The sequence below is a fragment of the Microcebus murinus genome, chromosome 16 (genome assembly GCF_040939455.1).
Source record: "Microcebus murinus isolate Inina chromosome 16, M.murinus_Inina_mat1.0, whole genome shotgun sequence".
NCBI classification, from domain to species: domain Eukaryota; kingdom Metazoa; phylum Chordata; class Mammalia; order Primates; family Cheirogaleidae; genus Microcebus; species Microcebus murinus.
In genome coordinates, this window is record NC_134119.1 from 58,773,146 (window position 1) to 58,795,256 (window position 22,111).

General features: G+C 62.6%; 1 protein-coding gene across 1 annotated transcript; it reads left to right on the forward strand.

The window, feature by feature from the left end:
* The first annotated feature begins 2,321 nt into the window (after positions 1-2,321).
* GRAMD1A (GRAM domain containing 1A) lies at positions 2,322-20,678 on the forward strand. The gene is made up of 19 exons (XM_012775081.2): positions 2,322-2,463; positions 9,209-9,419; positions 9,517-9,537; positions 9,952-10,036; positions 10,152-10,255; positions 10,345-10,440; positions 11,022-11,102; positions 12,284-12,396; positions 12,576-12,726; positions 13,186-13,384; positions 14,599-14,742; positions 16,267-16,385; positions 16,465-16,607; positions 17,465-17,568; positions 17,661-17,834; positions 17,919-18,006; positions 18,819-18,926; positions 19,014-19,134; positions 20,255-20,678. Exons 1-19 carry the CDS (start codon positions 2,456-2,458, stop codon positions 20,345-20,347), a joined length of 2,163 nt encoding a protein of 720 aa, XP_012630535.2. The 5' UTR covers positions 2,322-2,455; the 3' UTR covers positions 20,348-20,678.
* Positions 20,679-22,111: the final 1,433 nt, after the last annotated feature.

The following is a 22,111-nucleotide window of genomic DNA, read 5'->3' on the forward strand; positions in this document are numbered from 1 at the left end:
AAGAAAGAAAAGAAAAGGAAAAAGGATAAAAAGTTGCACAGGAAGGACACACACCAACTTCGGGGGCCAGTGTCTTGAGGGGCCTGGGCAGAGAAAGGACGGATGGGGAGCTGAGCCTTAGGCTGGAACTTTTATAGTTTATTTCTTTTTTTAAAAGAACGTGGGCGAGGATCTGAAGCCAAATGTCCACATCTGTTACCTGTAGGTGGTGGGGCCAATAGATGACCGTGATAGTTTTTCCTGTTTGAAGTAAAAAAAAAAATATGCCCTAATCAACAATGTAAAAGTGTTTCAAAAGAAGAAACGGGCAAAGAGAATGCAAGGAGAGCAGAGGGACAGAGGAAGATGGAGGGAGGAGGGACCCTCTGACAGCTGAGGCTGCCAGGGGAAGGACTGGGGAAGAGCTTTCTGTGCAGGTAGCAGGAGGCAGCAGGGCCCTCAGGCGGGAGGCAGGGAGGTGCCCACAGCGTTTGCAAACAGCAGGGAGGCTGGGAGCCTGGAGCGAGTGAGCAAGCAGGTGATGAGGAGGAGAAGTCAGAGAGGTGACGGGGCCAGATCACGTGGGCCCCAGGGTGAGGACTTTGCTGTCACCTGGAGCGAGGTGCAGCCCGGGCAGGGCTCTGAGCCAGGAGGGCCCTGACCTGACTCAGGTGTCCCCGGGCTCCCTCTGGCTGTGGGTGGGGAGCAGCCTGTGGGGGCAGGGACAGAGCAGGGGACCAGGGAGGAGGCTGCTGGGATGTCCAGGTGGGAGGGGATGGAGAGGTTAGATTCTGGAGAGGTTGTACAGGTGGAGCGACAGGGCTCGTGACAGTGGATGTGGGTGTGAAGGAAAGAGAAGGTATCAAAGAAGACTCTGACGTTTGGGGCCTGCCAGCCACCAAAATGGAGAAGTCAGGTGGGGTTTTATTTTTTGTGGGGGAGGGGAAAGGTTAAGGGCTGGGGGGATGGGAAGGGAGTTTTCTCAGAAGAGGTAGGGACAGCCTATCCTGAGAGCCCTGGCCCGGGGGAGGGAGGTGACACTCATATTTCTGGGTTCTCCGGCCAGGACCGCGCCAGACCGGGACAGCAGCTTGCAGAGGTGGACGCAGGTGATGGCGTCAGAGTGGGACGGCGGCCAGCCCTGCAGCCTGCCCGGCGGGTTCCTTCCGCAGGCCCGTGCTGTCCCGGTGGGAAAAGGCCGAGGACGCCGGCCCCTGGGAAAGCCCTGGCCTGAGTTTGTGGGATTCCCAGGACTGGGGGAAGGGGGGGACTGGCCCAGGCTCGCAGCACAGATAAGTGGGAGGCCGATTCTGACTTCTCTGGTTGATGCGGACAGCGAAGTCCCCAGGGACCGAGGCAAGGGACCTCCTGGGGCCAGGAATCCTGGCACCAGGGAGGAGCAGGCTGACCTGCCCCATTCCTTCCCGCCAGCTTCAGTGTCCCCTACACACACATGCACACACAAGCACACGCGTGCACGCACACACGCATACACAGGCACACACACAAGCACACACGCATACACAGGCACACACACAAACACGCGCACACACGCATACACAGGCACACACACAAGCACACACGCATACACAGGCACACACACAAACACGCGCACACACGCATACACAGGCACACACACAAGCACACACGCATACACAGGCACACACACAAACACGCGCACACACGCATACACAGGCACACACACATACACAGGTACACACACAAATGCGCACACACGCATACACAGGCACACACACATACACAGGTACACACACAAATGCGCACACACGCATACACAGGCACACACACATACACAGGTACACACACAAATGCGCACACACGCATACACAGGCACACATACAAACACACGCATACACAGGCACATACACAAACACGTGCACACACGCATACACAGGCACACACACAGGCACACACACAAACACACGCATACACAGGCACACACCTCTGCTTCCCGACATCTCCCGCCCTCCCTGCCGCGTGGGGGGGGAGGCGGGGGGGAGGCGGGGGGAGGCCGGGCTCCTGCGCAGGGCCGTAGCTGGGGCTGAGGACCCCGTACTCCCCTCACTCGGGGAGGGGCTCCCGGCCGGTGCCAGCAGCGGCATCGCGGCGCGCCGTCTCCCTAAGGCCCCTCTCCGTCTCGGTCTGTCTCTGCGGCCCCTCCCTCCCCCGGCCCGCTCTCCGCGCGCTGTCCCCAGCCGGGTCCTCTCCATCTAGGCCCGTCCCTCCTCGTCCCCCCACCGGGCGGGGCGGCGCCGTGACGCAGGGGGCGGGGGCAGGAAGGGGGTGTCGCTGACGCCGCGGCGGCTCCGGCGGCTCCGGCCTTTGTGCGGGCGGCCGGGTCGGGCGGGGGCGGCGGCCGAGGGAGGCCAGGCCGGTGCCCCGCGGGGACACCCAGCGCTGCCCAGCCCCGCTCCGCCGGGCCCTGCCCTGCCCTGCGGCCGGGCGCGCCGCATCCATGTTCGAGTAAGGACCGGGCCGCCGGGGCCGGGGACCGCGGGGACCCGGGAGGCCGCGGGGCGGATGGGGCTTCCGCGGGCTGGGGAGCGGGTGCGGCGGCTGGAGCCCGGTCTGGGCCTCGCGCGCCTGGGGCCTGGCCCAGGCGACCCGAGACGGAGCGGGGAGGGGTGGGGAAGGGGCTTGGGGGCTGGAGGTGGGGCGCACGGCCCGCGGGGCCCGGGGCTGGTCGTCGCCGCCGGCCGGAGCGCGATGCGCCGGGCTGCGGGCTGCGGGGCCTGGCCGGGCGCCCGGGACTCGCCTGGCCGGGAGCGCGGCCTGCGGGGAGGGCCCCCGGGCCTGGCTCGCCCCTGCCTGGGAGGCCGGGTGGGCGCGGGGCCCGCGGGCCTGGAGCCCTGGGCCGGCGCGGAGCAGCCCCTCGGGGCTAGGCGCCCTCCCACCGCCCTCGCGGGTCGCGGTCGGGCTGCCGGGGGCGGGGGCTTCCTTGGGGGCCGATGCCCGCGTGCCCGAGAGCCTCTGGGCGCGCGTGCGGCCCGACCCACTCCGAGTCCGGGCCCCACGTGCCGGCGTGCTTCCCATAGTAGAGTGTGTCTTGCAAGCGTGTGTACGTGGCCTGGAGCTCCTGGCGAGAACGGCTGTGCTCCCCTTCCGTGGTGTCTGCGTGTGTCACTTGCCACTGATTCCACCTGAGGCCCCGAACGACACCTGAGTTACCTGTGTGTCTGGTGGTGACCCTGTAGTGTGTGTGTCTGGGGCCCCACGTGTGCGGCGGCGGTCCTCTGGTGATATGTGTGTGGCGTGTATTTCGTCGCATCTGTGGCTCTTTGTGCAAATGTAAATTACCCGTGCATGTCTGGTTGTGACTTTGGAGTGTGTGTGTGTGTGCGTGTGTGTGTCTGGGGCTCTTAGCGTGCAGCATCCGTGATCCTCTCTGGCTGTTTCTGTGTGTGATTTACCTACCGTGAATTCCATCTGTGGCTCCAAGTGTCACTGGGAGTTACCAGCGTGTGTCCAGCCGTGACTTTGCTGTGTGTGGACAAGCGCGCCTGGGGCTCTCTGTGTTCCACCACGACCCTCTGTGCCTGCCCGTGCCTGCAATTTAGCTCTGTGTGCAAATGTACCTTACCCGTGTGTCCGTTTGTGACATTGTTGTGAGCATGGGGCTCTGTGTGTCGCTGTGACCTTATGTGGTTTGCCCGTAAGTCATCTTCGTGTGGCTGTTCCCGTGTGTATCTCTTTGTGGCATTTTTGTATGCTCCCAGGCCCCTCTGTGTGCAGCTGAGCCCTTCTGTGGCTTTGTGCATGTGAAGCTAGGGAGAGACAGGGACCCCTTGTGGCTCTCTGCGGGCCTGGGACCGCCCTCCTGAGACCTTGGGTGTATCCTTGACTCCCAAGAGGTAGTAATAACTGCATTGTTCCCCTGCTACAGTCTGTAAAGCGTGTCCCATGCTTTGCTCCAATACCTGGTCACGGGGTCACCGAGGTCCACAACCCCCGCAGCCCTGCATGGCAGCACGAGTGTCAGGGTTCTCTGCCGTGGCAATGGCAGCTGACACCCCCATCCCTTGCCCCCATCCAGAGCCGGCCTTTGCTTTGTCTTTCCTGCCAGGCGTGAACACCACGAGGGCAGAGGGACACTCGGTCAGGGTGTGCCGGCTGACCCCGAGACTGGCTTTACCAAACCAGGCTCGCGTGTGGGTTAGCTGGGGCCCTTTGTGACTGTCCTTTCACCATGTGGAAATGTCATTTGCCTTTGACTCTTCCCTGACACTATCTCGTGGCTATACATGGAATATCATTTATCTGGGACTTGCTGTGGTTCACTGTGTATTTCTGTGACCCCCTGCAGCTCTGTGTACGTGTACACGTATGCACGCGTGTGTAACTTTTCTGGGGCTTTGCCATGTGACCGTAGTATACTTGCCATGTTGCAGGTGTGTGTGTGTGTGTGTGTGTATGAGAGAGAAAGGGGGAGTGAGAGAGAGAGAGAGACAGAGAGAGAGAGAGGGGAAAGAGACAGACTTCCTGCAGTCCTGGGGAAATGGAGTTTACCCGTGACACTGGCTGTGTGACCCTCATCGAGTCTCCCCTCATGCACGCCTGTGTATGCATCCGCCCCTCTCTGCACAGAGGCCGCCCTGGGCCTGCTGGGACCCAGGAAGCTGGAGGTCAGGTGTCTGCAAGTGGCAAAAACCTCAGCACTTCCCGGTCCCCACCCTATAACGGTCCTGCAGCCCGGGCAGGCTCCTCCCTTCGCTCTGCCCACTGCTGGCCCGGCTGTGCAGCCCCTGGGCGGCCTTGAGGACTTCCTCTTTGCCAGCTGGGGAGCCGGTCTGTGTGCCCTGACCCTTTCCCCAGGCTTCCTGTCCCCAGACCTGAGGCTGCAGGAGCAGGGCAGGTCTGTGTTTCAGGCTACAGGTGTGAGAAGGTAGTGGGGGGCAGGGGGTGTGGTCCCCTTCTTCAGAGCCCTTCCCGGCTCACCAGCGCCCCTGGGGTGAAGCCAGAGTCGTGACCGGGGCCCCCAGGCTGCGACACAGACTCCCCAGCCCCGCCGGCCACCCCACTCTTCCACAGACCAGTCCCTTCCCAGCACTTGATGTTCCCTCACCTGGGACTGCCCTCTCCGTTCCGTCCCAGCTCTCCCCTTTGTCCTCCGGGCTCAGTCAGGGCGCCTTGCAAAGCCTCCCTGCTCCAGCTGTCCCTCCCTTTATCTCTGTGGCCCTCAAAGTTGCACCTGCGTGGGAATCTCCTGGGCCTCAGCCCGGTGTCTGCTCCGGGAGGTCGGGAGCGGGTCCTGCCACGTGCATCGCAGACGACCTCTGGGCGCTGTGGGCGCTGCTGGCGCTGCGGGCGTGGGGACCGCACACTGAGCCACTGGCGCCAGCCGAGGTCGCCGCCCTCGTCCACACGTTCCCCCAGCTAGAGTGGCAGGACCCTGCGGCCAGGGCATTGTGTCTGCTGTGCTGACTTCGGGGTCCCCAGGCCAGGTTCGGGGCATTCAGAAAGTGCATGGCCGCGGTTTGGGGTCAGTCCGAGGAGGCTCGAGGGCCCGTGGGGCGCCCAGCAGGGCCAGCAGAGCCACCGGGACAGCAGTGTGCCGGGCTGGCGGCAGGGCCTACACTCAGCTTCAGTCTGCCGGTCCCTGCGGGCGGCAGGAGGCCGTGGGCTCTGTGCGTCCTACCTCGCCCCTACCTCGCCGTCTCCCGGCGCCCCCCAGGGGAGGGCGCGGTTATCATTCAGTCATATGCGAGAGGGAACCCAGGCACGAGAAGGTCAGGCCCTGGCTCAAGGTCACCCAGGGAGGAAGCAGCAACACTTGTCCAGAAGTCCCGTGGACTGTGGGGCCTTGGAGACCTGCAAGCCCGCACGTCACACACCTGGTGGGACCCCAGCCCCGTGGGGGCCGGGGAGGGATCGTGCACCCAGCCCACAGCGGCCCGTGCCCCTGGAGGCACCTGCGTGTGCCCGGCCCGTCCTAGGCAGGGGGGACACTCACGCCCTGCGGGGGAGAAGGGGGAGAACTGAGGGGAGATACAGAAGGGAGGGCAGGAGAGCAGCGGGGGTGGCGTTTACTAAGGAGGTGGGGAGGGTGGCCTTGAAACATGTCCACTGAGCAGTGACCCGGGGGAGCCCCTTGGGCATGTGGCAGGAAGAGCGTTTGGGCAGAGGGAACAGCCAAGGCGAGAGCCAGAGGAGAGGGAGTGGGGCCCATGAGGGTCAAAGGGGACCAGCCCTGCAAGGAGGGCCCTGACCAGACTCACGGGTTCCCAGGCTCCCTCTGGCTGTGAGTGGGGAACAACCGTGGGGGCAGGGACAGAGCCGGAGACCAGGGAGGAGGAGGCTGGGGTGGCCCGGTGGGAATGGCGGCGTCCCCGGCCACCGTCTGTTTAATGTACCGATTCATTTGTTTCACTCCACAAATCCATTTTGTAAGTATTACATGAATGCCTACACTGTGTCCCATCCTGGGGACAGAGAAGTGAGCATGACAACCCCGAGGCTCGCCATCACATGGTGACAGCCCAGACCGGTCAGAGCCAGGGTGGGAGCCGCCCTGGGGGTTGTGGGGACCCACAGAAGGGAAGACATGTCTGAGCAAGTGCCTTAAAGGATTTGCTACACAAAGAATAGGCCGGGCTTGGTGGCTCATGCCTGTAATCCCAGCACTCTGGGAGGCCGAGGCTGGAGGATCACTCAAGATCAGGAGTTTGGGCCGGGCGCGGTGGCTCACGCCTGTAATCCTAGCTCTCTGGGAGGCTGAGGCGGGCGGATTGCTCGAGATCAGGAGTTCGAAACCAGCCTGAGCAAGAGCGAGACCCCGTCTCTACTATAAATAGAAAGCAATTAATTGGCCAACTAATATATATATATATAAAATTAGCCAGGCATGGTGGCGCATGCCTGTAGTCCCAGCTACTCGGGAGGCTGAGGCAGGAGGATTGCTTGAGCCAGGAGATTGAGGTTGCTGTGAGCTAGGCTGACGCCATGGCACTCACTCTAGCCTAGGCAACAAAGCGAAACTCTGTCTCAAAAAAAAAAAAAAAAAAGATCAGGCGTTTGGAACCAGCCTGAGCAAAAGTGAGACCCCATCTCTACTAAAAAAAATAGAAAGAAATTAATTGGCCAACTAATATATATATAGGAAAATTAGCCAGGCATGGTGGCACATGCCTGTAGTCCCAGCTACTCGGGAGGCTGAGGCAGGAGGATCGCTTGAGCCCAGGAGTTTGAGGTTGCTGTGAGCTAGGCTGACACCACGGCACTATAGCCCAGGCAACAGACTGAGACTCTGTCTCAAAAAGAAAAAAAAAAAAAAGAAAAGAAAAAAGAAGAGAAACGATGGTCCAGACAGAGGGACTAAGGCTTGGAGGCCAGAGAGAGAGTGAGAGTTTGTCCCGGTGCTGGAGGGAACCCACCTCCACCCGGGAACAGTTGAAGGCTCCCAAGTTGGAATCCTGCCCCGAAATAAACCAATAAAACCAGACACGTGTCCTTCGGCAAGTGGTTTATACCACCTGGAGCCTGCTTCCCCCTCTGCAGAGCAGGGTCAGTGATAGACCAAAAGCGCAGGCTGTTTGAGGAGTAGTAAAATCAATCGCACGAGGCTTGACATCGTTCCTGATAAGAAGTCAACAATGAACGTCCCTTTAAAGTTCCCGATACCTACAGCCCTTGTGACCGTTTGTGTTTATACAGCGAGTCTGTTTGCTTAGTGTCTGCTTCCCCACCGGGAGGTTAATTCGAGGAGGGCAGGAGCTACCCTGGCTCATGGTCCCTGCTCGGGCCAGCTCCTGCGGCCAGCGCTCGGATTCTTGTCATAGTCACCGATGCTTGTTGGGCGTTCGCTATGTGCCACGTACAGTTTGGGGTGTGGGGACACAGCGGCAACCAAGACCTCCCCAAGTTAGGTCTGGGCAGACAATAAACCAAGTAATGCATGAGCAGGGGGAGTGCAGATGGCCTGGGCTGTGGCAGGGGAGGGGCCTGTCCTAGGCCGGGTGGCCGGGATCGGGGGCACTTGAGCTGAAGGGGCAGAGCTGAGGATGCTGGTCTGTGGAAGGAATGTCCAGGGGGAGGGACTGGAATGAAGTCGGAGCACTTCAGGGACAGAAGGAGGCTGGGGTGGCCAGAGTGGAAGGAGGACAGGGAGGTGACAGGGCCAGATTGCTAGGGCCTCGGGCCCCAAGCTGAGGACGTTGCTGTCACCTGGAGCGAGGTGCCGCCAGGACAGGGCTCCGAGCCAGGAGGGCCCCGACCTGACTCAGGTGTTCCCAGGTTCCCTCTGGGTGCGGGGGAGTGGGGGTGCGGGGGGTGGGGGGCAGCCCGTGGGGGCAGGGACAGAGCAGGGGACCAGGGAGGAGGCTGCGGGGGTGTCCGGGCGGGAGGGGATGGAGGCCGGGCCAGGGAGGAGTGGGTAGAATCGAAATAATGGAAGTAGGTTTTGGACGTGGAGCTGCTGGGACTTGCTGACAGATTAGAAATGAGAGGCGAGGAATAAAAAAAGAAATTAAGACGTTTGGGTTTGTAGCTCGAGCAATTGAATGGAAGTCACTGTTCTGTAAATATTTGTTGCATGAATGAAGTAATAAGTTAATAAAGAATAGCAGGTGTTATTGAGAGCTTGCTGTGTGCCAGGCTCTGTTAGAAATGCTTCCCCTGGGCCGGGCGCGGCGGCTCACGCCTGTAATCCCAGCACTCTGGGAGGCCGAGGCGGGCGGATTGCTCGAGGTCAGGAGTTCGAGACCAGCCTGAGCAAGAGCGAGACCCCGTCTCTACTATAAATAGAAAGAAATGAATTGGCCAACTAAAAATAGATTAAAAAAAAAAATTAGCCGGGCATGGTGGCGCATGCCTGTAGTCCCAGCTACTGGAGAGGCTGAGGCAGGAGGATTGCTTGAGCCCAGGAGTTTGAGGTTGCTGTGAGCGAGGCTGATGCCACGGCACTCACTCTATCCTGAGCGACAAAGTGAGACTCTGTCTCAAAAAAAAGAAAGAAAGAAAGAAACGCTTCACCTGTATTAATGTAAGTCTCAAAACAGCCGGATGAGAATGTGCACTCATCGTTCCTGGGTGACGGCTAAAGTCACAGAGGCACAGAGACGTGGGGAAACCTGCTCTGAGCCACACTAAGGGGGAGCGCAGTGGGCTGGGGGGATGGGGGACGCACGCGTGGGTGGGTGGGTCTCCAGAAACAGGCCTGTCCACACACCCCAGCCTTCCCCCCGTAATGCCCTCTGCCTCCTCCCGCCCCCAGCACCGCCCCCCACTCTGGCCGGAGCACGCCCAGCAGCTCCCCGTCCTTCCGCAAGCGGCTCCAGCTCCTGCCGCCCAGCCGGCCCCCGCCCGAGCCCGAGCCAGGCACCATGGTGGAGAAGGGGTCCGACAGCTCCTCGGAGAAGGGCGGGGTGCCCGGGACCCCCAGCACCCAGAGCCTGGGCAGCCGGAATTTCATCCGCAACAGCAAGGTTGGTGCCAGCCCTGGGGGCCGGTGTGGAGGGGTGGGAGGCAGTGGGGGGTGCGGTGTCCAGGGACTCATCTCGACACCTCTCTTTTCTCTTGCAGAAGATGCAGAGCTGGTACAGTGTAAGTGTCTGGGGCGAGGGGCTTGCTAGAGGGGGGGAGGGGAGGGAGGGGCCAGGAGCGGGCCGGGAGCCCCAGGCTGTCACAGTCCAGGAGTGGGTGCTGAGGGGGCCACAGCCTATGCTGTGTGACCTTGGGTGAGTCACTTAACCTCTCTGGGCCTTTCCCGCTCTCTTCAAGGAACAGCCCCACCTTACAGGGCTGAAGGGAACACTCAGTAAGCCAGCGATGCCGGCGGGTGCCTGGTGCGGGCTTTGGCTTATACAAGAAATCAGTAAATGGCAGCAGCTGTCGCCGTGGTTACTGCTAGGTTAGGGGCAGTGGCAACCCAAAGCAGGCCAGATAACTGAGGGGGCCCCAAGAGTTTTGCAGGGCGGGACTGTCCTCGTCCCAGGTCCCCACCTCTCACCCCTCCAGATGCTGAGCCCCACTTACAAACAGCGCAACGAGGACTTCCGGAAACTATTCAGCAAACTCCCCGAAGCCGAACGCCTCATCGTGGGTGAGTCCCGCCCCCCCACCCGGGCCTGAGTTCCCAGCTCTGCCCCCTGACCCCCCGCCGCCGGCACAGCCCCGAGACTCAGATGTCTGCCGTGTCTCTCCCCGGCCACTCTCAGATTACTCCTGTGCCCTGCAGCGCGAGATCCTCCTCCAGGGCCGCCTCTATCTCTCCGAGAACTGGATCTGCTTCTACAGCAACATCTTCCGCTGGGAGACCACGGTGAGCCGTCGGCGGGCGCGGCGGGCGGGCGGGCCGGCCCCGGCCCCGGCCCCGGCCCTGGCCCCCTCTGACCCTCCTTTCGTTCCCAGATTTCCATCCAGCTGAAGGAAGTGACGTGTCTGAAGAAGGAAAAGACGGCCAAGCTGATCCCCAATGCCATCCAGATCTGTACGGAGAGCGAGAAGGTGAGCCGGGACCGACACAGGGCCACGTGGTCTCCAGCCCCTCCCCCGCAAAGCCCCCGCTTACTTGGCACCCCGAAAATCTCGTCTCCCAGTCCCTGTCCCTGCAGGAATGCTGGGACATTCCCTTCCCTCCCGTGGACCCGGCTCCTCAGCTGCCGACCCCTCGGAACCCCCCACCACTGTCCACCCTGGTCTGTCCTGGGCTGTCACACCAGTGGCGGTGGGGGACACTTCCCAGCAGACTTCCCCTTGTGTTGGCCAGAAGTGGATCCGCCGAGCACCCCTGGCGCCAAAGGAGGCCGGGAACATGCCCTGGGCTCCCCGATCCCGGCAGACCGCTCTGGGCTGACCCGGTCCGGGGCTGTGTCTGGGTCCCACCCTGGACTCTGAGGACAGGGCCAGGGCCAGCTCTTTGCAGTGACCCTGTACAGGGCTGGGCACAGGACAAGCACCCTGTGCAATGGATGAAAGAATGGATTCATCGGGACAGAGACCTGAAGACGGTGTGGCTAAGGAGGGGACGCCCCCCCCACTCAGGCCTCGTCCCTCCCCACGCTGACACTAGCCCCCCTCCTCTACAGCATTTCTTCACTTCCTTCGGGGCCCGTGACCGCTGCTTCCTCCTCATCTTCCGCCTCTGGCAGAACGCGCTGCTTGAAAAGGTGGGCCTGGACGAGGCCGGGGTGGGGCCGGGGTGGGTCTGGGGGGCCCCCGGAGCCAGGGTTCCAGAACTCGGGGAGCTGCAGGCCCTGCTCCACGTCATCTCCGTAGGCCCCAGCGGGACACCCATGGGTCCCCGTGCCTGACTCTGAGGCTGCAGCTCTGGCAGCGGAAGAGTGAATAGTGTCAACCAGTCCTGGTGTATCCCTGGGGCTGGGGCAGATCTTTGCCCCGGATGAAATCGGGGCTCTGCTGGCAGGGTGGGAGGTGGGTAGGTGGCGGCGGTCATCGGTGGCTCAGTGTTGCTGCTGTTGCGCCAGCACCCAGAGCCCAGAGCCACTGGCCCTGCCCTCCCGGAGGCTCTTGTCCCCCTGGGGCAGCTCCAGCCGTGGCAAGAATGCTGGCGGGTCCCATTCTGAAGCCGGAGAGAGGGACAGTGTGGGTCAAAGGTTCCCAGGAGGACAAGGGCAGAGAAAGGCCCAAGACTCAGCCCTGGAGTTCCAGCCCCACCACGAGTGACCTGGGGCGAGCCATCGAGCCCCAGCTGTCAAATGGGGACTGTCCCTCCTTGATAGCACCCAGCGCTGGGCCCAGAATAAGAACTCAGTCATGTCCGCTCTCAGGAGGAAAAGCCCAGTGGTTGGCTCCAGGGTGCCAGACCAGCTCCCCCGAGATCACCCCTCAGCCCTGCCACCTCCTAGTGGGACAGCCTCGGGCACGGGACGGTGTCTCTCAGCCACGTGGTCTTAAGATGATGTTGGCAGCCCGTGTCCCAGTGAGCTCTCACGTGCAAAGGGTTGCAAGGATGCCTGGCACCTAGTTACGGCTCAGTCCATGTCAGCTGCTGCTGCTATTCCCGGGATTTCATCATCGCCCTCATCCAGCCACTCTGGCCACGGGGGCTGCAAGCCCAGGACACCTCCTGAGGACACCTGGGAATGTCATGAAGTGGGGGACGGCAGGACAGCACAGGGCTGGGAACTTCGGGGTTAGCTAGCCGGACTCTTGCGGGTCTCCGAGCGCCTTGGGGCCACAGTCTTGCGCGGGAGATCACGGCTGCCCCCGTGTGGAGGCCGGAGGAACTGCGGAGGCTGGGGCTGGTGGGGAACCAGGGGTGCGGGCTCCGGCTGGGGCTGGCTGTTGCGGGGAGACCAGAGGCCAACCCCAGGTCCTGCCCGCCCAGACGCTGAGTCCCCGTGAGCTCTGGCACCTGGTGCACCAGTGCTACGGCTCGGAGCTGGGCCTCACCAGCGAGGACGAGGACTATGTCTGCCCCTTGCAGCTGAACGGTCTGGGGTGAGTCGGAGGTTGGGGGTGGTTCCGGGGTCCGGGGGGGAGAAGAGGCGAGGCCGGGTGCAGAGTGCCTGGCGTTCCTGGAGCGCTGGGTGGGTGTGGGACGTCTGAGCGGTCCCGGACGGTGTGTGTGTGGGGGGTCTCAAGTACACAGCAGTCCCACTTCCTCTGTTTCCCGGAAGGACCCCCAAGGAGGTGGGCGATGTGATTGCGCTGAGCGACATCACCCCCTCGGGGGCAGCTGACCACAGCCAGGAGCCAAGCCCCGTGGGTTCTCGCCGTGGCCGCGTCACCCCCAACCTTTCCCGAGGCAGCAGCGACGCCGACCACGGGGTGAGCAGGGGTCGGGGGGACAGAGGGGAGGGTGCCGGGGGGAAGAGACAGAGGACGGCTGGGGAGCAGTGGGGGACAGGGACCGCCTGACGGACTCAGGGGATGGACCAGAGGGACAGGGGAGGGGATGGTGGAGGGGCAGGACGGAGATGCACAAGGAAAATGGGGACAGATGGGGAGGAGAGACAGGGAAAAGGGGACAAACAAGTAGAAGGGTGAGAAATGGAAGGGGTGGGGAGGGGTGGATGGGTGAGGCAGGAGACGCAGGTGGACGGGACCGGCCAGGAAGCTTGCAGCCCAGGCATCCAGGACACCGCTTGTCTGGGGGGCTTCAGGCTGTGGGTCCACGCCATCTCCCCGGCATCGGTTTCCTGCCGGAGGCCTGGACAGGCTCTGGAATCCTCGTGGCCCCGGGCTGGGCTGGCCGTGGGGCGAGGCTGACTGAGCCCTGCTCTGCAGGCAGAGGAGGACAAGGAGGAGCAGATGGACAGCCAGCCAGATGCCTCCTCCAGCCAGACGGTCACGCCAGTGGCCGAGCCCCCCGGCACAGAGCCCAGCCCGCCCGATGGGCCCGCCTCCCTGGGCCCCTTGGACCTCCTGCCCAGTGAGGAGCTGTTGACGGACACGAGTAACTCCTCTTCGTCTACCGGGGAGGAAGGTGAGGCAGGTGGGCCCGAGCCACTGGCCTCCGTTACACAGCGTGGCAGAGCTGACTCTGGCCTAAGCGAGAGGGGGCTGAGGAGCTCTCGGGACTCAAACTCCAGGGGCAGGTGGGTGTGGCATTCGAGCAGTGTCGGTAGAAATCTTTGTCGTCAGCTCTGCCTTGTTTTCCTCATCTGACAAATGGGGTTAGCAAGAGCAGTGCCCACCTACCTCATAGGGTTGTTTTTTAAGAGAATTAAATGAATATAAATACACGTAAAGCACTTGGGCCAATTTTGAGTCTTAGCTATTATTATTTCTGTTATTATTATTATTATTATTATTTTTTGAGACAGGGTCTCGCTTTGTTGTCCAGGCTAGAGTGAGTGCCGTGGCGTCAGCCTAGCTCACAGCAACCTCAAACTCCTGGGCTCAAGCAATCCTCCTGCCTCAGCCTCCCAAGTAGCTGGGACTAGGCATGCGCCACTATGTCCGGCTAATTTTTTCTATATATATTACTTGGCCAATGAATTTCTTTCTATTTATAGTAGAGACAGGGTCTCACTCTTGCTCAGGCTGGTTTCGAACTCCTGGCCTGGAGCAATCCTCCTGCCTCAGCTTCCCAGAGTGCTAGGGTGACAGGTGTGGGCCACCGCACCCGGCCTGTTATTGTTATTTTTATATTCATCTTCTCCCTGCCAACTGATTCCCAGGTAGCCTGTACTCTTGTCGGGCAGAGATAGCCTCAACCCTGTCCCAGGCAAGCCTAGCAAAGAGAGAGCGCGTGTTTTTGCCAGTGACTATGGCAAACCTCCTGGGGATGCTTCTGATTGGACCAACTTGGAGAAGGCCACGGCTGAACCAATCACTGGCTGATTGACCTGGCATGGTCACGCCTACACACCCCTGAGCCAATCAGTGTGGCTGATTGGCTTGGCTCCTGAACCAATCATTGTGACCAATTGACCTGGCCTGGCCACGCCTACACTCCCCCTGAGCCAATCAGTGTGGCTGATTGGTCTGGCTTTTGAACCAATCACTGTGAGTGATTGACCTGGACTGGTCACACCCACCCACCCCTGAACCAATCAGTGTGGCTGTGACAGAAGGGGCTGAGGAGGGCTCCTTGCCAGTGTCCGCTCTGCCCATCCGCCCCACGTGGGGAGAGCGCCCCCCAGAGGGAGGGAGGTGCGGGGGCTGCGGTCACCTGCTGCCCTTTCTCTCTCCCAGCTGACCTGGCCGCCCTGCTCCCCGATCTCTCCGGCCGTCTGCTCATCAACTCTGTCTTCCACGTGGGCGCTGAGCGGCTCCAGCAGATGCTCTTCTCCGACTCGCCCTTCCTCCAGAGCTTCCTGCAGCAGTGCAAGTTCACAGGTCAGGGGGCGCATGGAGGGGACACCCCGGTGCAGGGCAGGGGTGAGGCAGGGTGAGCCCGGAGACAGGCAGGCCCTGCAGGCGGTGTGGCCGGGTGGGGCGGATAAAAGCAGCAGATGTGGTTCTGTCTCTTACTGGCTGGGCAGGGTTCTGAGCCTCCTTGCGCCTCGGTTTCCTATGCTGTATAACCGGGGTGCGATAACTCCCTGCCTTGTTGGTTCCCATGAGAACTAAGTGCGTTAATACTAGACAAGCACCTAGAGCAGTAGTATACAGTAAGGATTTAATGAATGCCAGTTACTGGTGACGCATTTAGTGTCTGCTTTGTCAGGGCTGTGCGGGGCTTGGAGGCCCGTGACAGGCCAGGGGGGATGAACGCCTCTCCCCAGTCCCCAGACTCTAGTGGGAATGACGGGAAATAAATACCGGATAAACACCACACGTCGCAGGTGTGGCGTTTGTCAAGGGTGGGTGTCTGTAATCTGAGGAGTATCGGGGAAGGCTGCCAGGAAATCAAAACCGAGGCCTGAAGGAGGAACTGAGGAAGGGGGAGGGGGGAGGGCAGGGTGACCCAGGAGGCGGGCATCGTACTGCAAAGGCCCCGGGGCTGGGCCACTGCAGCCAGGTGGGGAGGGGAGGCCACGGCACCAGGTGAGGCTGCCCGGTTGACGTGCCCCAGGCTGTAGGAGGGACTGACCAGCTAAAGAGCTTGGGAGGCCATGAAAGAGATTCAAGTAGGGAAGGGGCTAGTCAGAGGGTATTACAGTTTTTCCTTTTTTCTGTGTTGATGAAAATGAACTGTATAGAACCCCCTGCAGTAAGAATAAGCCTTGTGCTGGGGGGATATAAGTCCCCCAAAAGTACACTTATTTCCTAGAGGGACTGGTACATCAGGATGTGGAACTCAGTCCTGGGGGGCACTGGGGAGCCATAGAGTTTTCTAGGCAGATAAAGGAAAGGATCAGGCTTGGATTTAATAAGCTATCCCTGGACCAGGTGTGGAGACTGAGGCCAGGTGCTCAAGGGCAGGCACGGATGCTCAGGAGAGTGGTGGACAGACAGTAGAGTTGGCAGACCAGGCGTGGGCACGTCCAGGGCAAGGCCCAGGGCTCCGGTGGGAGCCTGGGGGACACAGGGGCCAGGCCTGAGTCGGGGACCTGAGACGAGTAGCCGGTTTGGGGGAAGATGCTGAGGCCTGTGTGGGGCCCAGAGGGTGTGAGGGGTCCAGGCCACTGCCAGGGGAAGGTGTGCAGAAGATTGCGGGTCTGAAGCCCGGGGGAGAAGCAGGACTGGTACAGAGGGGGGAAACTGAGGCTGGAGGAGTGGACAAGATGGCCCTAGTGGGGTGAGAAATGTCCCGAGGAGGAGGGTCCCAGCCGTAAGTACCAGCAGCCTCTGAAGTTAGAGGCTCCTGGAAGGAGGGGGGTTGACGACCAGGTGGGGGCGTGGAGGAGGGGCAGGGTTCTGGACATCCCCAGAGTGGAAGCCCCCTCATTCTCCTCATTCTGCTCCTCCCGCCCCCAGACGTGACCTTGAGCCCCTGGAGCGGAGACAGCAAGTGCCACCAGCGCCGCGTGCTCACCTACACCATTCCCATCAACAACCCACTGGGCCCCAAGAGCGCCTCCGTGGTGGAGACCCAGGTGAGCCGGGCGGGCGGCCGGGCAGGCAGGGCGGCCTGGAGGGTGGCGGGCGCTGACCTCCTCCCGCCCGTGTCCGCAGACGCTGTTCCGGCGCGGCCCGCAGGCGGGGGGCTGCGTGGTGGACTCGGAGGTGCTGACCCAGGGCATCCCCTACCAGGACTACTTCTACACCGCCCACCGCTACTGCATCCTGGGCGTCGCCCGCAACAAGGCCCGGCTCCGGTGAGCGGCGCCCGGCCCTCCACCTGGCCCCTGGGGGGGCCCAGGGTCCCTGCCCCAGCCCCAGGTCGACGGCAGCACGTCGGTTCCCACACTGGCCGAGGGACAGAAGTGTCGGGTCCCTGAGCCCCTGTGGCGCTCAGAATAGCAGAGGGCAGACAGAGGGTGGCCCTGGGGACCGCTCCTCCCGTCTGCAGAGGGCGCGGAGGTGGTCGGAGCCTCGAGTCGCTGGGGTACAGCAAGACCAGGCAGAATCCCCGACCTGACTCGGGGGTTCCCAGGCTCTCCGGAGCTCCAGGTGGGGAGCAGACCGTGGGGACAGGGACAGAGCAGGAGACCAGGGAGGAGGCTGCGGGGGTGTCCAGGCGGGAAGGGATGGAGGCCGGGCCAGGGATGGAGGGGGCAGTGCAGGGGGGAAGGGTTTAGATTCTGGAGGGATTTTAGAGGCGGAGCCGACAGGGTTTGCTGAGTGACTGGGTGCAGGGGTGAGGGAAAGGGAGGAGCCCCAAGGTGTCTGGCCTGAGCCACTAGAAGACCCGAGCCGTCGGGCCCGCCCGGGATGGGGGAGGTGGGGGGTGGGCTTGGGCAAGGCCTGGGCTGTGCTGCCTCTGAGAGCCCCGCTGCAGTTGGGGTGCGTGAGTGGGCCGCCGGGAGACCTGCCCGGTAGGGGCGTGGAAGGGGAAGGGCCCGAGGACTGAGCTGGCCAGCCCGTGGTATCAGTGGGGGGTCCAGGGAAGCCAGGCGGCGGGACCCCAGCTGTCTTGTCTGTGACCGGGAGGGAGGGAGGGAGGAACCTGGCTGGGGTGGGGCGGCCAGGGCTGGACGCAGACCCCGCCCCTTGCCCTGTTCTCCCGGCCCAGAGTGTCCTCGGAGATCCGATACCGGAAGCAGCCCTGGAGCCTCGTGAAGTCGCTCATTGAGAAGAACTCGTGGAGCGGCATCGAGGATTACTTCCACCACCTGGGTAGGGGACAGAAGGCCGGCCGGCCGGGGCGGGGCAGGCGGGCGGTGGCCCGGCTGGGTGCAGGCCTCCCGAGCCCGCTCTTCCCTCCCCAGAGCGAGAGCTCGCCAAGGCGGAGAAGCTGTCCCTGGAGGAAGGCGGCAAGGACGCCCGAGGGCTGCTGTCGGGCCTGCGGCGGCGGAAGCGGCCCCTGAGCTGGAGGGGCCACGGCGACGGGCCCCAGCACCCAGACCCTGACCCCTGCGCCCGGGCTGGCGTGCACGCCCCGGGTGCGTGTGGTTGGGCGGGCCGGGGAGCTGGGGCTGGCGGAGGGGCGGCCGGGACGGGAGTCTGACTCCTCTGCTCTCCTGCAGGCTCCCTGGGCTCCCGCTTCTCAGAGTCCTCCTCGGACCAGGGCCCCGGGGCAGGCATCCCCGGCGCCCTGGTGCTCATTAGCGTCGTGTGAGTAGCCGCGCATGGCCGGGCTTGGGGGTCAGACGGGCCGGGATCTGTATCCTGGCTGTGTGACTTCGGGCAAGCGCTTGGCCTCTCTGGGTCTCTCTGCTTAAGCGGGAGCGCGGGCTCGTCGCCCAGCAAGGATGGGACGAGAGGATGTTTGGGGTGTGGCCAGCAGAGCTCCGTGCACAGTGGAGACGCCTGGCCCGCTGGAGGAGTGGGCCGGGGGCTATGTGAGGGCAGGGAGGGCTTCCTGGAAGCGAGGTCCCGGCTCCCAGCAGACCCCGAGAGAGAGGCGAGGGTCGGGTGGGCTGCAGGCTCAGCCTCTCCAGGCCTCACTGGCCCGGCGCTGGCCCCGGGGGAGGGTCTGCGGCCAGCCGGGCCGAGCTGCGCAGGGCGAGGAGGGGCGGGCGGCCGGGCGGGACGGGCGGCTCATCTCCGTGTCTCCCCTCATTGCCGCCGCAGGATCTGCGCCAGGTAGGCTGCTGCGCCCTCCACCTGCTCGCCCCTCCCGGTCCCACCCCGCTGCGGCCTCTCCTCCACACCCTGTGCCCCCCAGAGAGGGGGCCTGGCCTGGTGGTCCAGGGCATGGGCATCGCATCAGAGTTTGAACCCTGACTTTCTGCTTATGGGCTGTGCAACCCTAGGCATGTCTGTCACCCTCTCTGAGCCTCAGTTTTCTCCTCCGAGAAGTGGGGTAGTCATGGTACCCCTTCAGGGTGTAGTTGTGCGGGGGGGTCCAGAGCTCAGTGCCCGACTTGGGGGAGCATCTGTAGCCCAGGACTGCTGACCTCTGACCCCTGACCCCCTGTCCCCAGCCTCATCATCCTCATCGCCCTCAACGTCCTCCTCTTCTACCGCCTCTGGTCCCTGGAGAGGACAGCCCACACCTTCGAGTCCTGGCACAGCCTGGCCCTGGCCAAGGGGTGAGCGGGGGGGGGGGGTCCGGGGGGCTGGGGGCTTGGGCAGGTCGGGGGAGACCGAGGCCCCAACCGAGCCCTGCGTCCCCACAGCAAGTTCCCCCAGACGGCCACGGAGTGGGCCGAGATCCTGGCCCTGCAGAAGCAGTTCCACAGCGTGGAGGTGCACAAGTGGAGGCAGATCCTGCGGGCCTCCGTGGAGCTCCTGGACGAGGTAGGAGGGGCCGGGGCTGCGGGGGCAGGGCAGGGGTGGGGGGCTGCAGGGCCTGCCCCACTCTGGGCCTGTGTCCCCCTCCGTGAAATGCCGGAGCCACCCAAAGTCCCCCTGACCGGGGTGCCGGGGAGACCCACAGGATGGAAGAGCGAGTTCAATGGCTCCCATGCTGGGAAGACGTCCAGGGGTCTCGCTTCGGGCACGGCTGGGTCTGGCCACCGAAGAGCGGCAAGAATCAGTCCCTCGCCCTGTCTCCACTCTGGCTTTACTTTGGGGGCACCCTGTCTCCCAGGACGACCTCGGCGGCACCTGCCGCTCCGCTCCGGGCTGGCGGCCACAGGGCAGGGCTCGCTCCCCGTGGGCTGCGGAGGCGGCAGGCCCCGCCCCTGAACCGGGTGCGGCAGCCCGGGACAGCCAGGCTGGGTCCCCAAGCCCCTTGCCCCGCTTTGGGGCGACTAAGGGGTCACGTGGTCTGAGAGTGCGACGTTCTCCAAAGGACACTGGGGCCTCATCTCCTAAAGGGGGTCGGCCCAGACATGCCATGCAGGTCAGAGGCAGCATCTGTCCAGGCGGCCAGGTTCAGATTCTGGAGTGTGACCTTGTGCGTGCCTATACCTCCTCCTCTGTCCGTGGCATGCTACCTGAAGGACTGTCATGACGATTCAGTGCGCCACACTTGCAACAGTCCCGGGCAGGCCGTGCGCTCTGCCTGCGCGTTTGCGGTTCTGCGCGTTTGCGGTTCTGCGCGTTTGCGGTTCTGCGCGTTTGCGGTTCTGCGCATGCGCCAGGCACACAGCAGGTCCTGGCGGGGCAGTAACTACAGCTGACGTGCACTGAGCACCCACCGTGCTCGTCAGACCCCTGACGCCATCCCGTGACGCAGATGTGTCACCGGCCCATGTTTCGGATGAGGGGACTGGGCCCAGGGCAGTTAGTGATTTGCCCAAGGTTACTCGGAGAGCCGCAGGGCTGGGATTTGAACCCAGGCCACCTGCGTCCCAGGTGCTCGCGAAGTCCCTTCCTCTGAGAAGTTAAACCGGGTGCACTGGGTCTCTGGTCTTCTCACCGAGTGTCCCCTGGCGGGGACAGGGGCGTGAGCATGACCCTCCCCTCCCTCCAGATGAAGTTCTCTCTGGAGAAGCTGCACCAAGGCATCACCGTCTCAGACCCTGCCTTCGACGCCCAGCCCCGGCCGGAGGACAGCTTCTCCTGAGGACGCCTGGCCCCGCAGCCCTCCTCTCCAACCGACAGACACACACAGCCTTGGCGGCCACTGCTGGCACGGTGCGAGCGCCGGGCACCTCCCGCCCGCCCCTCCCGGCGGCCCGACGGGGACCGTGCAGACGTGGGGACCACAGAACTGAGATGCACTTTAGACCAGGGAGCGGGCCTGGCCTCTGGCGGGGCCCCCCTCTAACTTATTTTGCCCGGCTGGGGTTGTGGGGGGGAGGCGCCTCCCGGGGTGCACGATTCCCTCCGCGCTGGGTTTAATGTATTATATTTATTTGGGGCTGAGGGAGCCCCAATAAAGCGTTGGAAATGGCTGTGGCTGTGCCTGGGGGTGGGCGGGGCCGCCTGCTGTCCTCGATCCCGCTGCTGGGGGGGGGGGCACGGTCACTGAAACGATCTGGCGTTTTCTCAGCATCTCACGCAAGCCCTGCGTCATCAGAGTCCAGAGCTGGAGCTCTGAGGACAGGCGCTGGTGGCCTGGGTTCAAATCCTGCCTCTGCACGGTCAGGCCGTCTGGAGCGGGTCACGCTCTTTGAGCTTCAGTTTTCTTTCCTGTACAGTGGGGTGCTCGCAGCGCCTGTCTCTCGGGGTTGTTAGGAGTGAGTGGTTCTCAAGCATTAGCTGCATCAGAATCTCCCAGAGGGCATCTTAAAACGCAGACCGCTGGGCCCCCGTCCCCAAGAATTTCTGATCCGCAGGGGCAGGCCTGAGATTCTGCCTTTCTAGCGAGTCCCCGAGTGATGCTGCTGCTGCTGCTGCCTCCCGGGGAACACACTTTGAGAACTGCCATGATGAGTTCAAGGAGTTAATAAACGTGGCTACTTACAACAGGACCTACTTACAACAGGCACAGAGCAAGTATTCAATACATGCTACACTTATTGCATAAAAATTGAGAGGAAAACCAGTCACTGGTGTAGTGAGCACCAAACATGTACCAAGCTCTGTGCCAAGATCGGATGTGCATTTTATTCTCACGGTGGCTTCACGAGGTGGAGACGAATAAAGATTCACGCGCCTGAAAGACTCCGGGCCTGGCCGCTGGGGCCTCTGCATTTAGATGCAAGGTCCTGACCCCCTTCGTGACCCCACAAGAGCCCACGCAGGTTGAGGCTGCTTGGACCCCTGTTTTCCCGAAGAGGAAATGGGCTTAGAGGCAGAGTCTCCTCCAGTCCAGGTGGAACCCAGATCTGTCTCTCTGAAACCCAGTGCTGGGCCCAGAGTGAGCGAGGGCTGAAGAGACCTTTGGCATGCCACACGCCTGGCTGTCGGAATCGTCTTAACTGATGGCTTGGGGCAGGGGACTGGAGGAGGGGTTGGATGGAGGCAGGGGGATCTCGAGTGGCCCAGGGCAGAGCTAGCCTCTCCTACCCTCCAGCTGTGTGATCATGGCATGTTACCCTCCATGAGCCTCAGTTTCCCATACCTGTAACACGGGCATAATGGTAACATCCATCTTGTAGGAAGAATTAAATGAGCTAATAAGAGTAGAGTTCCTGGAACAGCACTGAGCCCATAGAAGGTGCTCGGCGAACATCGGCTTGTAGGGCTGTTGGGAGGTGCCTCCTGTCCGGGGCTGAGGCCTGTCCTCACCAGGCCTCCACCTCCCATCCCCCGCCGGAGGAAGGGCCCGGATCGGCGAGAGGGTTATTTTCTGCAGGGGAATTTCACAGCTCCGGAGGTGCTGGCCTAGACGCCCGGACCACAAAGATGTCCAATGTCCCTGGCTCCCTGCCACTGTGCCCTG